At 37.6% G+C, this 19,021-nt stretch overlaps 1 protein-coding gene across 6 annotated transcripts in view; it reads left to right on the top strand.

Annotated features, from left to right (window-relative positions):
- The window catches only part of ARHGEF1 (Rho guanine nucleotide exchange factor 1), a 3,019,431-nt gene that overhangs the window by 1,937,588 nt on the left and 1,062,822 nt on the right, over positions 1–19,021 (top strand). For 5 of the 6 annotated variants that reach the window (XM_044080805.1, XM_044080809.1, XM_044080807.1 and 2 more), the window contains 2 exons: positions 12,294–12,326; positions 14,406–14,579. In XM_044080805.1, coding sequence (XP_043936740.1) covers positions 12,294–12,326; positions 14,406–14,579 — 207 coding nt within the window. The remainder of the gene's footprint in view (positions 1–12,293; positions 12,327–14,405; positions 14,580–19,021) is intronic. The other variant, XM_044080808.1, reaches the window with a different exon arrangement.

The raw sequence follows: 19,021 nt of genomic DNA on the forward strand, positions 1-19,021 counted from the left end.
GGTATAAAACTCCTGTTGTTGTCCTGAAGGTAATGTTAGGGGTTGAAGAAAGTAAATGCCAGCAGATCTTTTAAGGCAATTAGAGCAAATGGGAAGGGGATTCAGGAATGGATGCAAGGGTAAATTACAATTTCAAACCAAAACCAACAAGAAAGCTAAAGAAATTTGGCAAAATAGTCAATATAAAGAGGCCTTAGGAAAATTAAAAAAATTGTCAGAAGCAGCAAGTTGAAAATGCTTCGGAATATAAATCTTTGCAAATTGCAGAGCTTAAAAATAGTTTTCAGGATTACTTAAGACAATGTTAATGAGTAGAGAACCAAAACCTTAACAGGATAATTACTTTGACAATAATTTGGGCATTATTAAAATGCTAGTGGCCAACAAAATGTAGTGTGAATGATTTTTAAATTTAAAAATCCAAAGATTGGTAGTAGCTCATGATCCAGATGAAATGACCAAAATAATAATTGATTTATTACGTCAGGTTATATCAGAAGGACTCTGAAGTGGGATTAATGCACGTGATGAGTGCAGTACTATGGTAGGGAAGCTGGAAATGCTAGGATGTAGTAAGAAGAATGGAAAACTGTCAGCATAGAGTGTTGTAAGGGGGACATAATATGGAATATGATGACGTGTGATGTAGTGAGAGTGTTTGCAGCATGGTGGTGTGCAGAAGGGTAAATTGGAGAGTTTCTTAATATTGAAATTTACTGAAAATTGGAATCCCTTTGGCATGATGTCTTTTCTTTTACCTAGAAGAATGAAAACCTGACTGTGACCAAAATTATTAGTGGTCTGTGTGCTGGGGGAGGGCTAGTGAGTGAGGGGCCCATACCTCCTCCCCCATCCTGAGAGAAAGAAAGCAGCCTGGCCCCCTGCAGTGCTGACACATAGTATTAAGAGAGGTGCATGGCTTGTGGCAGGTAGACTGGCAGCATATGTCTGGTTTTGCCAAGCTCCATTTGTAAGGTAGCCTTCACAGAGTGTGTGCAGCAGACACAGGTATAGCAGATGCTCATGTCTGCAAACCTGCATGTAAGGTGCTGGGTCAAGCATTAGAGAGAGAACATCTGATGGTTGTCTAGGTGATGTTCTCTGTTAAGTTCTTTATCAACAATGAAATAATTGGAGTGATTCATCAGGAGAGAGCAGCAGAGATAAATTGTCAGAAAAAAAATCTTTTGTGGCATTGTGGTTCTGGTATGAAGCTGATAAGTCTTAAAGGATGGTGGAGTGTCGTAGGAGAGATCAGAAGGCTTGGAGGGGTGCTGTGACAGTGGTATTCTAGTTTGTGGTGTTTTTGGGGATGTGAATGTATTCAGTATAATGGGGTGCTAGATTTGGTGACAATAACACAATATTGTACACATTTTTTTCCGACACAGTGAATTGTTTTGTACACAAATGTCAAATTTAGACACTTGTCAGATTCATTTGCTTCACTGTTAGCAAAGCAGCAAAATTAATATTCAACATCTGAAACAGATTGCAATCTTAACTCCCTCTGGCCTCAGCTGTCAGTCTCTGCCATGTCAGTTTCAGTCTGAGCCACTTTACAGTAGATGTTAGAGAGAAATATGTGCAGTGCATACATCTTCAAGTCCAGAAGTTCATGCACTGACATTAGACCAGTAGAGATGAATGTACTCTGTGCTGTACAAAAAAAAAAAAAAAAAGTACCTCATGCCTTCTGAACATTTCATCTTAATCCAGCATGCAGGTGGCAATTAGCAGAATCGATTGAAGGGTACCTTGTAGTTATTCCACTGTCCGAAGAACAAGTGGCTGTGAAGTGCATATTTCCTGCATCATTGTGTAGGTTGTATCCATCTGAAAGGAAGAAATAGAGAATGGGATGAGGCTGTGCAGAAGTTTCGGCGGCAGACTAGAGACTACCTTCCCTACCAGGAATTAAATTTCCCTACCAGGAATTAATAACCGTGTATAGACAAAGAAACCAGCTCTGGTAGCGTTTTTAGTCAAGTGTGGAACATTAGTTGCTGTTAAAAAAGGGACATATAATATTCCCATGATAACTATAATTAGAGGAGTTTAGAAAAGATTGTGGGAGAAAGCCTGGAAAGACATTTTACAAAGGAACGATTGGGAGGACATCCGTATGGCTTCCATGTATGCAACAAAGTCCAGAAGCTGTTTTCTTTTTTGCTTGAAGTATTTGTATTATTTATTTTTATACCCAAAATACACCTCAAAGATTCCTTAATTGGTAGTTGGCAAATGCTGGATGTGTAATGGGGCAGAAAGAGGTAATTGGGAATATATATACTTTTTTTTTTTTTTTTTTTTTAGTTTAATAAGTTGTCAGATTTTAAAAAGTCCTAACAGAGTACTTTGTCAGAAATGTTGGAGGAGCAATTGGTTACAACTAAGGAAATGGTTCTTTTAAGTTGGGGTGCAGGATCTGATTTGCCCTAGATGTGGCTGGGCCTTAATAAGTTTAATGTTGTTGGCTGCCAAAAAAAATAGAAAATTGAAATCCACATGTAAATTAACTGTAACTGAAGTACTCAATTAAGGACTGGAGGTCAGATTTTTGGGAAAGGGGTGTAGTAAATTACATTAAAAAAATTGAATTTGAGAGAACAGTGCATGCAAAGTAATGTTCAAATGGAGAAGTGAAATTTAAGGTATGTCAGGATTTGAGCAATTTATGTACCATTGGAGTGTGTTATACTAGATGAAAATAATGAGAAATATCACAATGTTTTTTTCTGTCAGTGTGTATGTACCTATGTCACTGTTGCATTTGTAATTTAATAAAGATGGTCTAAAAAAACTTTGCCATTAACTGTGAAATTTTGTAAAGGATTATTTAATTCATTACTGAAGGTAGTTCATAGTTTGGTTAATAAGGTAAACCACAAAGAGTTCCAACACTGTGTAGCCCTTCCCTGGTAGTTTGGAATAAATTAGTCTGGGGGGGGGATTCCAGCTTTACAGCCCCTAATTAAGAACTTTTAGCACTGCCTGGGGAGTTTTTTTCTCTTTGGTTAACTCATTGAGCATTGTGACATGCCACAACAGAAAGAAAATAGTGTGAGGCATGAAAATATGTTAACTGGTTTTAATACATAAACGACAACAATAATTTAGAGAATGTATGCAATGACATTTTACAGGAAAAAGTTAAAAAGAGCTTCCAAGGGTTTTCTATTTATAATTTTAGTAATGTGATTCTTAACAAAGAACACTTTAAATTATTGAGCAAAGGATTAAAATATATTCCAGTTAAGAAAGGTGACATAGCAAGTACAATAATGGACATCAAACTATTCGTCAGGAAAGTGAATTTAACTATACTGGCATCTAGAATAGGGTTTAACAAAGAGGTCAAGGAAAATACAGATCTAGTTAGGAAATCCACATACAATCCCCCTTTACTTCCACAAATAAAGAATTTTGAGATGGTTATGGAAAAGGAAATAAGGAAAATGGACAACAAGAGTAAAATTAGATTCCATCAGAACTTAGACATAGATGAAAAAGAAGTGTTAAAGGAACTCACCAAGAACAAAACGGTGAGAATTATGAAACCAAAGGGGGTGGGATTGTTATAATGGACAGAATATTCAGAATATTGTATGAAGCAAAAATGTGTACCATTTTGAATGATGACAACAAATACTGTATAGTCTCTAAACATGAAGTAGAGATGGCACACAAGAAAATAGAGATATTAATTCAAGATTTATTAATGGAAAAAGTTATTAATATTAAAACAGCTAACTATTTGAAGGTTAAGAAACCAAGGGTAGCCACAATATTCGGCATACCCAAAATTCACAAGAACCAGGAAACCCCCCCCCCTCAGACCCATAGTCTCAGCAGAGGGAGCAATGACTGTTCCCTTAGCCAAATTTGTCGATGCAAAGGCAAAACATTTGGGTCAACAATAAAGTTATTTTAAAAGACTCCTGGGATTTGCTCAGGGAATGAACACCCAATGTCTATAAAGAAGATATTATTTTCATCACTATAGATATTATTGATCTATTCTCCTCTATCCCACATAAAGAAGGGATGGACATGTTCGAAGAGAGTATATTTTTTGATAAAGTGATGACACATGAAGAAAAAATAGCGACAGTCACTTTTATGGATATTGTGTTGAAAAACAATTACTTGATCTTTAACGGAGAATATTATCAACAAAAATCTGGAGTTCTATGGGAGCAGCGTGTGCTCCCACATATGCAAACATTGTACTATCCAGATGGGAAGAGAAATTTATCATAAATTCAAAGTATAGGGAGCATTGGGTACTATATCATAGGTTCTTGGATGATATAGTGATTTTTTGGATAGGGGGTGAAAAGAATTTTCTGGAATTTCTGGAATATATTAGCAGTACAACAAGTTTTTTGAAATTTACTTATGGTTTGAATAGGGAAGTCTTGAATTATCTCGATGTGTAAGTATACAAGTTTGAACATAATTTCGAAACAAAAGTGTATAGAAAGGCAACATATGTAAATTCCTTTCTACATTTTGACAGTGCGCATCCCCTTCACAGCAAGAAAAATATCGTAAAAGGACAGTTTGTGAGGGGATCTAGAATGACTAGTCGAAATGAGGATTTTTCCATGGAATGCGATAAGTTGGAAAATATGTTTTTAGAGAAAGGCTACCCCATTGACTTTATAAAGGACATTAGAAGGGAAGTAGAGAAAGGTAGAGAAGGGAGATTTCACCCTATTAAAGGTGTAGAAGAAACTAATACATCAGAAGAAGGAATTGAAAGAAACTTAGATAAAGGGGAAAACTTTCAAAGAAGACTTGTGATAGAGTACAATACCTTCAATAAAAACATTAGAGGGATTCTTAATAAGGAATGGGAGAAATTTTCAGCATTAACAGATATGGAAGAGATCAGGAATATAGTACCTAAAATAGTTTACAAAAATTCCCCAAGTATTCGAAACATGATAGAAAGAACAGGAAACATTGATAGAATAGAACCCAATCGACAAGTAGGAACATTTAAATGTGGGAGATGCTCACAATGTACATTTATAATGAACAAAAGGGAAATTTATTTAGAAAGTAGAAAGAGATTAATAACTAGTAACAACTATTACAACTGTGAAACACAGAGGGTTGTTTACTTAGCAGTATGTCAGAAATGTCAGTCATTCTACATCGGAAAAACCGAGAGATCCCTAAAAAAGAGAGTGTATGAACATGTATATGATATCCTTAAAGAAAGAATAACCAATGCACTCTTTAAGCACACTAAAGTTTGTCAAGAAGCATCATTTTTATTTTTTGTCCTGGAACAGATTCAAATTGACATCAGGGGAGGCCCCTGGGAAGATACTCTCGAAAGTAGGGAGTTATGGTGGCAGATAAACCTGGACGCAAATAGGAGTCAAGGATTAAACGAACACCTGTCTATAGGAGCTATTTTGAGACTAAAATCTAACAAGATCTGATTTAAAGGAAATTTCTACCTTTCACCACTAGATGTCATTATTTTACTATTTTTCTATTTTACTATTTTATTAATTTATTATTATATCATCTTCAGTATACGGAATTGCACATAGCTTACTTATGCACTTTATTGGTACACTTCTTGGTTACAAGTTAATAAGAACAACCTATATGAGATCAAATATTAACATTAATACAATGCACCTTATTCACAAAGTTGTGACACAATGGCAAAAGTAAACAAACGCTGCTCCTCACTAAATCCATATGTATCAAATATGTGTTTTTTTAAAATAAACATTCATGCACTGCACTTTATACAACTAGGTTAGACATAATGACAAAAGTAAACTAACGTTGTTTGTCATTAAATTTGTATGTTTAAAATACGAAAAAACATCCATGATTTTAAATACCAAGAGGAAATTTATTTGATTGTTTTTTAATAATACTTGTTATGAATTGTTATATTGGTATCTATTTATGTATTTATTTATTTATATATTGTAAATTAAAATGTTGTTTTTAATCTTATTTAACCATTCAATATAATTATTATGTATTTGGTTCACGAACATCATGAATATTAAGGAAGCATAACCTAAGCTGATTTGACAGTTCAAACTTTAAACAATGTATCTGATTGGTAATAGAAACTAATTGAAATAGAATGAAGGTATTTAAATAGAAAGTAACACTGTATGACTATATCTGATGAAGTCCCACTTTGTGAGACGAAAACGCATTTGTGTTTTTACGATAGAAGAGCGTTAATCTGTTTTTTTGTTTGTAAGTCTGGAAGTTGGTCGTGAATAAACTGTGATTTTCACCATTTCCTGGTGTTACTTTTTGGCACACTGCATTCCATCTGCTTTGGATTCTTGGTTTTAATACATAATCAGGTAAATTCCTATCAGTATTGTGTACATAGACGTGGACTCACACTTTTTAAGATCAGTAGTCAGCATAGTTTGATGTCGTTCCTTGTCACTGCTGCAGTATTCTTTAATCTTGGCGTATCCTTCTGAGAATAGCCAAACATTTGGCCAGCATACTAAAGCCTTTACACCTTATGGGCATTGTACGTCAGACATATGTCCTACATGCAAAGAGTAAGGTATGTATGTGTAGTATGGACATATAATCCTAAAAGCTTCTTTGTCTTTACTACGATTACTGTCTCTCAATTCACTGAATGTTGTTCATTGAGTTGGTTAATCTGTCAAACCTTCTAAAGATAAATGCCCCATTTGGGCTCCTTCCTTTCTTTCCTCCGCGTAGTTTGTGTTTATATCATCCAGGAAGGGAAAATGCGAGTGCGGGAGGCAGATTCTTCATAACACGAGAAGTGCCCTTTTTCTTTGGGTGCTGCACTTGACCATGCACAGTGTGAGATTTGTTAGGCATTTGTCCCTAAGGCACTTCAAAGTAATCTGTCATCCCTCTCTATCTATCTAGAAAACTAATGTCTGAAGCTTTTAGCTTAAGGTACCATAGCTGAATCCAACCCAGCAGAAGTTCAGCGGCCTCTTAAGTAAAAAAGCCAAAAAGGTACATATACTGATCTTGCTTCTGTTCAGCCTCCATCGGACAGCTCCATTGGGTCGGATGAAGAACCCAAGAACCATTTGGTGCAATGTCAGTACCCTCTACCATGTTCCAGCACGGTCACCCTTTGGGGTATTTGGTCCCTCTCTTACCTTTACTCATTTTTGAGTTCTCCTGGTGTATTTACCAGATTTCCCAAAATCCAGATCTGCCTTTTCAGGTTCCTCTTCCTACTGAGGAGTTGTACATGGATGCTGCCGATCGCAGCTGGGGAGCCTCCTTCAACAACCTAAAAGTCCTTGATCTTTGTTCCCCTCAACAGTTAACAGACCATATCAACAACAAAGAGATGAGGTGTCTACTTCTAGTTCTCCATGCTTTTCACTCCCTTTGAGTTCTGGGACCCCTAAAGGTTTTAACAGGCAAATACCACAGTCATGGTACATCAACAAGAGTGGGGGCACAAAATCTTACCTCCTTTGTAGGCTGGTTCTTCAGGCTTGGAATTTTGCTGTCTGCCATCACATAGTTCTTCAGGCAATTTACATTCTTTCAGAACACAATCTGGTGACAGACTCTCTGAACAGTTCCAGGACAAATCTTCATGAATGGATGCTTCACAGGAAGGTGTTCTGTATGTATTTTACATTGGTAGTAGGGTACTCTCCTGGTAGATCTTTTTGCCTCCATTCTGAACCTTCTAAACAGAAAACTTCCACTGTTCTGTTCTAGAGTGCCAAGTCATCTGCCTTGGAAAGTAGATGCTTTTTTGAGGGGATGTTTCTGTATCCCCATCCTTCCCTTCCTCTATTACCAAAGGTCCTGCACAAGATCATGTGGGGGCATACTCAGTCTTGCCTTTTGGCCCGCACAGCACTGGTTCCCCCCTTTTATTTCATCTGGCCTGGGGCAGTCATCACAAGTTACCTCACAGGATGGATATTCTCACACAAAACAAGACATCTCTCTTCACCCTTTATTTGACACTTTGGCTGATCAGGGTTTTGATTCCTTTTAGGCACCTGTTTTATGAGGATGTAATTCAGGTTTTTCAGGAGTCCAGAAAACAAACTAGTAGAAAATTGTATATGACTAAGTGGAAGGGGTATTCTATTTAGTGTCTTAAATATGACCTGGACTCTGTCAGTGAGGATTTGTGCGAGTTGCTCAATTCTGGCTTGATTATTCATCTGTTAAAGTTCATTTGTCAGGCATTTAATTTTGTCTGCCTCTAAATTCATCTTTGGCTTCTAGTTTTGAAGTCAAGCAGTTTTTAAAAGGTGTCCACATTCAACCTTTGTTCTTGAGAAATTGACTCAGTCCCCTTTTCTGCCTACAGTTATTTTCCCTATGATGTTGTATTTGGAAGACTGTATTGTTGTTGGCTCTTCTGCCAAGAGGGTGTCTGAACTTCACGCTCTCATAGCAATTCCTCCTTTTTTGGTTTTTCACAAGGACAGGGTTTCTCTTCTTATCAAGCCTTCTTTTGTGCTAAGGTGGTTAATGACTTGTCCTCAAACCAGTCCATTCATCTTCCATCTTTCTTCCGTTCTCCACAGAATACTATACTAGTGAAAGATTTCTTTATACTTTGGATTTATATTGACAGCTAAAATAGCACCTGAACAAAACAAAGCACATCAGGAAATATTATCATCTTCTTTTTTGTTTCCTTTCATGCCAGGAAATTGGGTATGATGGTGTCTAAGCAAACCATCTCGTCCTGGATTTCAAAGGCCATTTCTTTTTGCTATCCTTTTCATAGCAAGCAGCTTTCTTGTCCTGTTCATGCTCATTCTGTTGTGGCAGTGGCCTCTTCTGCTGCTTTTTTCAAGGGTCTGGATGCTAGATCCATCTTGGAAGCTGCTCTTTCGCCTTCTGTTCATGCTTTTACCAAACATTACAAGTTGGATGTCATTTCCAGGGTGGGTTTTCCCAGGGCCATCGTTCATGTGTTTGTGGGGTAGGTGGGGGGGGCTCTTCTATGCCTTCCTCCACACATACGTTCCAGTAGATTTTGTTCTCTCCCAAAATTAGAGTATTGCAACAATGTTGAAGAAGGTCATAGAGTTGTGTAAGTTCTTAACATAACAGATGTCTTTCTTCTCACTGTTGCAGTATTCTGCCCTTCCCTCCTGCCCCCTGTTACTTTGTGTTGCCCTCTTTCTGGCTGAGTGGGTCTTTCTTACCTCGTTGTCTTCTCTTTCTCTTCTTGGAGTACTTGTTGTCTTTTTCTGGGGTTGCTCTAGTTCTCCTGGGGCACTTCAGTGCTGAGGATTAGGTATCCTAAGGTCACATATGTACCTTACACTTTGCAGGTAGGACATATGTCTGCCGTACAATGCTAGAAAAAGTGTAAAGGCTTTGGCTATCTTTGGCAGTTTATCCCAAGAGTAAAGAATACTACAAGAGGGAGGATAGCTACTGTTATGGTAAGACATTAAACACACCAAAAGACCAGTGAAGCAAGGTGAAAAAACACTAATAACCAAACAAAAAACCTGCCAAAGACAAAATGGTCCAGTAAGGAATTCAAGTACCACCAGGAGTTATAATTCAATCATTATAATGATTTTGTGGTTTTAATTAGCTATTTGGTATGTTTCATGTTTGTTTTTAAACATATTTAAGTCGCTCATAACTGAATGTTGTTTAAGGAATATTAAGATGTGGAGAGTCAGTGTTTAAGAATACTGTTTTAACTGATGATTTTTTATTTCATTATTTTTCTAATTAGTTATAAGGTTTTCAGTTATGTCCTGTGATTGACCACTTTGTTATTTAAGAACTGCTATTTTTCAAATTCCTCAATTCTGATGAAGTCCTGTACATTTAAGAATGAAAGTGTTTAACTTTTGGCTACAATAAAATCAAATTATAATTCCTGGTGGTACTTGAATTCCTAACTGGACCATTTCATCTTTGGCAGTGTTTCTGTCTGGTTAATTGTAAGACGTTACTCAACTGTACTTTCAGTGCTGCTGTCTGAAGCATGAGTGAAGGAATGTTACCACATGGTATTTGGTTCAAACAAAAGAATGCATAAACTGCCAAGCAGCAAACCGAAATACCATTTGAAAATACTTTGTTACTGAAATCAAGTCTGCAACAGATTTTTGCTCTCACTTCCCAGCAACCATCAAGCAGTCCCCTCGATCTGACCAGTTATGCAGTTGTTTCTCCCACCCTGGAATTAAGAGCCCAAGAGGCCCATTTATTCCTCAGAGGGGGCTAACAGTGGGAGTGCTGTTCATACTGCTTAGAATATTAAGTTTTTTTTTTCCTCTTGTTTGCTGTTTCCTACTGGGCATGCTCAATATTGCATGTTTGAGCATGAAGTAGGTGTTAGTGAGGGTGTAGCACCAACTCCTGCAAATAATCTAACCCTCATAAAACCCTAACAGCAAGTGTTTCAGGTGACCTCCAGTCTCCACAAGGCACTTTAACATTGAGGGTGTACCCCAGAACCATACAACCTCCCTTTCCTCTTCACTCCTTTCTCTTCCTCCCCTAGCTACCACAGCTTCTGAACTTGTAATTGAATTTGGGTCTTCCTAGTTGTAGATGCAGACTTTTTCTATTACTTTTGTCTAAACCATGTAAATTTTAAGCCTGTAATAATTTAGGTGAATGTTCTCTGAGCAGTATAGCTTGCTGATACAAGTAGAAGTGAAACACTCCCAAGTAAGCACGAAAACATTGTGACAGTTGGTTAAGACAGGGCAGGCAATTTATGAGGTAGACTTTTGTTTTTGGACAAGTCTGTTAGCATTGACCTTTGTATAAACTGATTCTTTTCAGCTTTTCATGTCATCTGGCAGTCTAATATGCATATTATCTTTAAGGTGGAGAAGCAGTGGTTGGTTAAGGGAACTCTGTACCATCATCAAATGTACCCATTTGTTTCCTCACCATTTAGCATTTGTTGACCATTGCAAACTTTGTAAATCCAAAAACAGACCCCAATCCAAAAAAGCCTTGGTTGTAAAGAGATGGAGTTAAAGCGAAAATTAAATAAAAAGCAACTTAATAGTGCTTAAAAAACTTTATTAAACAAACAGAATAAATAAAAAAATCAAACGCTTTCGTCTCCAAGTATTACAGACTTTATCAAGATGGAGCATGCCCAATCAGATACTACATTTACAATCCAGGAGTTAATTAGTGAACTGATCAGAATCAAGGCTCATGAATAATTCATGAACAATAACTATTTCTGCAATTTAAAGTTATATATACACGTACAATTCATTTAAAACCTTATTGTTATCTAATATACAAGATGTCATTCATACAAAATGTATATATAATGTATAAAAATGCATATAAATGTATATAAAATCTATATAAATAAATTTTGTATGTTGTGTACATCTATAAAATAAATCACAGTATATTAAAATAAATAACAGTATGTTAAAAATGCATAGAACAAAAATACTATATAGTAAATAATTATATACAAGTGTAAAATTACATAATAGATGTATATGTATATATAGGTTACACAAAATGCAATAATATATATATATATATATATATATATATATATATGTACCAGATGTTATTTGTGACTACTATAACATTTTAAAACCATTATCTTTCTAAAGCTTTCAATCTTAAAAAACAAGTAATGGAAACAGATTAATTTAAGCCTGGCCATTGGGTTGCGTTTGTTCTAAAGGCAAACACCTTAACCATTAGGCTACCATCCCACCCCTTGTTCTCAGTTGCCATAAGGCTTCACCCATGGTCCACCTCTTGGGTCCAATTCAATGTGAACTTTTAAAAGACATGTTCCTCAAAAGAGAGTATCCAATAATATATATATGTACCAAATGTTATTTGTGACTACTATAACCTTTTAAAACCATTATCATGCTTTAACTCCATCTCTTTACAACTGAGACTTTTTTGATTTGTTGACCATTGCCAAGTACTGGCTGCAGTATAACATAAAAGGCAACATTTAACTTGAAAACAATTGCATTGTCTCAAAAATTCATAATGTACTCGTACCTTGAGCTTTGTGAGTTGAGCCATGCATTGTGTGTGTCACTGCTTTTCTTTCAGAACTATTGGCATGATTTCTGCCTAGTATGCAATCTGCTGTTTTTATGTACTTTCTGTAAATGTAAAAAGATTATTTGATGTTGATGATTAGATGCAGTGAGAGCTCAGGTGTACATGTACTAAGAAGCACTGGATGCAGATCTTAACCAGCAGTAACCTTCATCCTGTTTTTTTATTAATTTATTTTCATATTTCCTTTTCCTTTTTTGCAGGTTATAAAGAGGGAGCTAGAGGTGACAGCGAAGGTATTTCCTTTCTCTCTCTCTCCCTCCCACACAAGATTCAAGTTATTTTCTTATTGCATGGCATGAAAGCACATACTATATCAGTAACGTTGTCTGGCTTCTTTAATCTTAAAAGTTCCAAGGGCTCTTTTGTACACCATTTGATTTGAAGTGTGCCCCCTTCCTGTCTGTCTCACTGTCGTTGACAGGGACAGCTCTTGTCATTGCTTTTCTCCATAACACTAACACAACTTCTATTCTTTTTGTCCTGAGGAGTGCTAGTCCATTTTTATTTAATGTCCGATTTATAAAATATTCATGGGAATAAGGGCCTTTTTTGTTAAATGTTAAAAGCTACTAAAGACTTTACATGTCATTTATGTTGGCAGTTAATTACCTTTGCAATGTAGCAGGTTGTCCTGATCCAACATTGCACCATTAGTTAGTAAGGTAAATAACAAATAAGAGTGCCTGTCTTTGATGGAGGACCTTGAATTAAAAAAAAAAGTACAACGATAGTAAAAGTGTAAAGTGTTAACTAATGAACAGAAACTAGTGAAACTGATGGAGTTTGCAGATGCCTTTATTTAGTTTCTAAGAATGTACCTGTAGTTCTGGATCTTTCCAGAGTACATTTAGGCTTAATGTTACAAACAGAAGGCTGTTAGCAATAAGTTCATGTTAAAATCCATGCTGAACTTTTCATTTGTGCTTGTTTTAATCGTGGCTGTTAATCACACGCATCCGTCTTATTGCACTACAGTTCTGTGCATGTAGTGATGCTATTTTTATATGTATTTAAAGTAGAAATCATTAGTATAGCCTTGCTGATAGGGGGGGGATGCCTGCTCTCCCTTAACTCTCTTGCGTTTTTACTTCAGTTTGATATGAAAGGGTATGAAGTATTCCAGTGTGACAGAATCTTTCTGAAGGCATTTTCATAATATAACTTTTTCTTTAAAATGAAAACAAATATATGTGGGGTTAAGTGGATTATCACCCCCACCTTCTGAATAAGATTTGTAATGTAACTGACAGAGATTAGTGACAATGTATGTTAAAAAAATGTGCATTTAGGGGACGATATTTATATCAGATTCATATGGAGAAATGAAATCCTATTGTTTCACATAGTAATAATAATAATACTTATTGTATACGTATGTAAGGTAAGGGTGACCTTGTGGATCCAACTCCACAGACAGGGGAGTAGTTTGCAAAGACCACCTTGTAGTTCACCAGTGTAGGTATTCTGACAGACTAGTGGTCCTGGTACAGAATAGGTTTTTATTGTCATTTGAATGCAGAAACAGCCCTCCATGGCCACCACTGACTGCAATATGAGTGGTTACACATTCAGTAGAAGAGGGCCACACCTCTTACTGACTTGCAACAAAATAGTTACCAGTCAGTGTTCAATTGAAGCAAATTCTATCCCTTGTCTTCTTTTACTAGACTACATATTAGCAGCATTTTAGTTGAAGTACAAAATGCTTTATTGAAATACCATTGCAGAGACAGAGGCCCTTATTTCATTGTAGCTGACTAAACTCTGTGTGCCACATTGAAGTTGTGGTAAGGAAATAATACCCTTATGTTTCCTCTAAAAAAAAAAAAAAAAAAAAAAAAAAAAAAAACTCATGTCGGTTTTTCTGGAATACACATTACACATGACACTTGATGACTGAAAGAATACAGTATCAGAGATGTTACACTGGCAGGCAGAGACAAAGGTAATGAAACAAAATTTCAAAGCCTTTGGTTTTGAGTGAGGGAAGTGTCTCCGTATGTATTTTGTGGGCCATAGCAGCAGTTAACATATGTAGCACCACAGATACAGGAAGAGCAAGACATTGGGTTGTAAAATTAGGACTTGAAACAGCCTCCTCTTTTCTCCTCTTAACATACTAAACCAATCCACTATGCATCTTGACTAATTAGTCTAAAAATTGAGTTGATTAATGATGCATGTTGGTGGTGGCTGGAATCCACTCTCACACCTTCTTGTGCAAAGTACTTTATGATGGTGATTTATCAACTTCAATTTTTTGGATATTTTTTTATGTTAACATCTACCTAATACTTTTTCTTTTATGACAGGTGACAGAAGTGTAGATCGGAAGACAAGTCAGGTTTCAAAAATTGTAGATCGCAGTGATGGAAGTGGTGTTAGAGTGAGAGCATCGGTTTCAGGGGCAGAAGGAAAGGAGCCCTCAGCAACACCTGTTACTACTATCAGTTTTCCAGCTGGCGACCATAGTGAACTGGATACAGGTCAGTAATTACAAAATGTTAGGCTTATGGGGGATAGCAATTGTTATTTTTTCATATGAAAAGAGTTTGCATTACAGTGCTTTTATTGATTTATTTGCATGTTGGGCCAGAAAAGCAGCTTCCCCAAATTCATTGTTTAGCTTGTGGCCTATATGTATTTTAGCTGGTTGAGGTCACAGAAATGTCTTTTTAATTCTGTCATCCTGTAAAGCAAGCATAGATTATTTGGTCTGTATTTTGCTTAACTGGCTAAGTACAATGGACATGGCTCTTTTAGGCATGATCCAGATCCACTGAATGGTTTACATAAACTTAATGAATACAGTGCAGCATATGTTGGTAATGGTTAATAGGAAGTACAAGGCATCTGAGTCTTGAGACTATTTATGCCTTGCCAGTACCCACCATTGGAATGTACCCCTTCTTTTTAGGATACCTCTTTTCCTGAAGAAGTTCAGTATTCTGAATCTTGACAGGCAGATGAAGACACAGATACATTTTTTTTTCCTTCAGATTTCTGATTCAGACTCTGAGCAGAGCTCAGTTTCTGATTCTGCATTTAGGTGCTTTCTTTGAGATTATTTCCAGAATGTGCCAGTGTTGTCAGTGGGAGAGCACCGAGGCTTTTTCAGTCCATCAGAAAATATTATGAGCTGTTACAGAAGGTATTTCCAGAACCTTCACCTTTTCCTCTGGTTTTGCCAGCTTTAGAGGATGTGTGTGTTACTCCCTGCAGTTTTCCTGATAGTCATCCAGCCATCCTTAAAAAGGCATATGGGATGTATAAAGTTCCTCAGACTTTAAAATTAGCTGCTGTAGCTTCAGTTAATCCTACTGCTGCAAAACATCTAGTTTATTCTAATCGCACTCTCTCTGTTAAGGATGGTTAGAGTATGGGGACAAAAGTGTATGCTTCTGCAACTTTAATTTTCAGAATTGTGACTTGTCAGGCTCATATGTTAAGGGTTGTTCTGACTAATTGTGAAGGTATGCAAAATGTTTTGGCTGCAGTTTCTTGAGAAGAAAATTTGCTTTAAATATTTTATTGTACAAGTCACTGCTCATTGTTTACAGTTGATGTATGATTCAGTTGATAGTTCTTCAGTGGCTTTGGCCACTAGTACTGTGTTGTGGAAGTTTGCCTGGCTGCATTCTCAGAACTTCCCAGATGATAAAAGTGAGATTTTAAATTCCCTTTTTGATAGAGCTTTAGTTTTTACCCCTTGTGCTGTAGAAGTGAGCATAAATCTGATGGACGGGTAAGTTGATACAGAGAATCTCTAAAAAAAAAATTCAGCCCTCCTTTTCCAGATTTTTAAAATTTTTATCTAATATCTCATCCTATTTTGGCAAAAAAGAAAAATAATCTCAAAAACATTGCAGGTAAACAGGCATTTAAGAAAAATGGCAAGTGGGTTACAAAAATAATTGCAGAACCACCCAAAAACAAAGGACATTCCAACAAGTCAGAATGACTGTTTAATGGACCTTGTCCATCCCTCCTACCTTGGCAGTCCCTTTTCCCTTCCATAAAGTCTAAATCTCTATTTTTCTGTTTTAGCCAAGTGGGTTCTGAAGATCATTCATCAAGGTTACAGATGGCAGTGAGGCAGTTCCTCCTTTCCAGGAAGTAATCCCTCATCCACTCGACCAGACCGTTATTTCCATTTGTCCTTCATCACATGCTGTCCCAAGGAGTGATTGAATCAATTACACCTTTTCATATGTAAAAAGGTTATGATTCAAGGATGTTTTTAATGCCAAAGAAAGAAAGAAAATGCTTTGAGACCACTTCTGGATATTTTCCTAAACCTATTTGTGATAGTGCTCAAGTTCAAAGGCCTGTCAGTTCACAACCTGTTACCTCTTCTTCCTCAGTCAAGTTTCCTAGTATGTCTAGATTTAAAATATGCTTATGACATCCTTATTCATCCAGACTTCAGGTGTTTCTTAAGGTTCTGTGTGTGTTCTCTGTCTTACCCTTTGGATTATCCACTGCACCAGGAGTGTTCACAAAACATGTAACTGTAGTGGTAACTCATTGCAGGTTACAGGATATCTACATTTTTCCATCTTTAGATGACTTGTTTATCTTTGTGGAGTCTTTTTCAGAGTGTATGAATCTCTCATTTGAATGAGAGATGTCTATACAAGCTGGGATTCCAGGAGAACGTTCAAGTCTTTATTGACTTCTTCACACACAGGATTGCATTCCTGAGGTGTCAGCTAGATATCTCATTTCAAAGAAATTTTCTTTCATAGGGAAAAAAATAGATCTATTTCTAAGATTTTCCACTTAGACTTTGGTCACTGGGAGAGAATACCTTGGGATTTTGGGTCTTAGGGCATTTATGAATGTCCTTCTGTTTATATGCTGCAGTATTCATAACATGGGGGAGTCGGCCTCCGGTTGACTCGTACATCCAGCCAGTTTACCAAAGTCTTAATGCTACTGTAAGGTACATGCGACACCATACATCTTTCAGCATATGTTGGCCATAAAGAGATGTCTGGTATAAAGTAGACATCAGCACGTACCAATCTCAAGACTTTTCTGTCACTTGTTTGATTGCCTGCCCCAGACTTGCCAGATTAATTGAACGTTGGTTCAGATAAGTACCCTGTTGGGGTTTTTGCTTAAAATCTTTTTGCTACTGTTTGCCTTGTGATTTCATGTCAGCTAGGAAGGACAAGTGTTAAAGGCAGATTCCGTGTAAGGATTCCCACAAGCTCTGTTTGTTCTGCCTGGGCCAAGACTTCAACCATACCAGTTGCATGATCTGCAAGTCCTTTGCTCCCAAAACCCTTAGGAACTGGCTGGCTTCACTTAAACTTTATCTTGGGAATCAGTACCTTAAGCGTTTTATCATGTGAGATGGATGCGACATCAGGCCCTTCAGAGAGCCACATCTTAAAAAGGCCAAGAATATTCGGCCTGATCTTCCTGCTGCTCCCTGTCTTCCGGGCGTCCCTCCTGAGGCTGATATAGGCCTGGGGGCCATACCGGCATCAGTAGACATCACATTGTCAGGTACCATGGTGGAAGCCCTGGGGACCCTACCAGAATGTCCGCTAGGGAATCGCAGGTGTCCGATTCGAGAGAAGGGGGACCACAGATAATTTTTTTAAGGCCTATGTGGGGTCACCCAAATCACCATGTGGGAGGATGTACATGCCGACATCGTGGAGTGCAGGCCGACGTCTGGCCCATCCACCATGCATCACATGGAAGCTCCAAAGAAGAAGAAAAAGAAATTCAAACATGTTGCTCTAGTTCCACAAGTTCAAGCATCAGATTAGCAGGCTTTTACCCAAGGCCTCTTCAATTCTTTTATGGCACTACGTCAGTCCCCGGCTACATCTAGATGTTTTTCTGACTTTTCTGTTTCTACTCCTTTACAGAAGACTTCAAAAAACACTTCTTCAGATGAGGAGGGATCATCGGGAGATGAGTCCTTGGCTTACTCAACCCAGGTTGCTTCTCCTCTGGCTTATGCCTCACCAAAGGAAGATTCTAATAGTATGGATTCCCCTGGAGAGGATATCTCCTTTGGGGAAACTTTTTGAAGATGAAAGAATTCTTCAAATGGGATTGTTGCCAAGTGTCTGACATGCAAAAGAGGTACTATGACCTCCTTCTGATGGATTCTGCATCCCCATCTGCCATTCCAGCTTTTTATTTTCATCTGCATCTAAATGCCCGGACTCTCAGCCTCTTGCTGCCAAGCAACTAGACAGATTTTATAAGGTGCTTGAAGACTCTATTTCTATTAAAAGCTCTCTCTGCTGACCCAGCTACCATTTCAGTTTCAGCTGAGAAGGCATTTAAATTAATGCCTTCCTTCTTACTTCCCTCGGATAAGGAGAGCAAAGTCAGTGAAAGTCAGGGAAAGAAGGTATATACTTCTGCTGCATTGGCCTTCAGGACCATTAACTATCCAACTCATATGGCCAGATATTCTTTATCACTTCTGTATGATGCAGGGAAGCTCCTGTCAGAGCTCCCTTACTCCCCAGCCAAGACCAAGCTTTCCTCTCCCCAGGTCACAAGGCACTCTATCCAGGTGCAGTTATGATACCGTGGAGGCCTTTGCCAGGGCAGTTGTTTCTGGGTCGGTCCTGAGGGGAGAGGTATTCATGGTTCGGGTTACAACCCTTACCTGATGGTATAAAGGCCAAACTAATGGATGCCTCTCTGGACAATAAAGCCTTATCTGGTAGCTTGGCAGCAGAACTTTTTAAATCACTTCAGGAGAGGGGAAAGGAGATGCAGGATTTAAAACACATCCTTGTTTCCCCTGTTCGTAGGTTTCAGAGGAATTACCCTGCCAAAACCATCTTTGTCAGAAAGCCAGCTTGACCTCCCCCTTCCAAAGGTAAGAGGGACTCCAGGAAACATTCCTCTTCAAAGTCATCTGCTTCAACTTCCTCTCAGAAATGGC

This window comes from Protopterus annectens, chromosome 8.part0 (genome assembly GCF_019279795.1).
Source record: "Protopterus annectens isolate FY-2018-M chromosome 8.part0, PAN1.0, whole genome shotgun sequence".
Taxonomy (NCBI): domain Eukaryota; kingdom Metazoa; phylum Chordata; order Ceratodontiformes; family Protopteridae; genus Protopterus; species Protopterus annectens.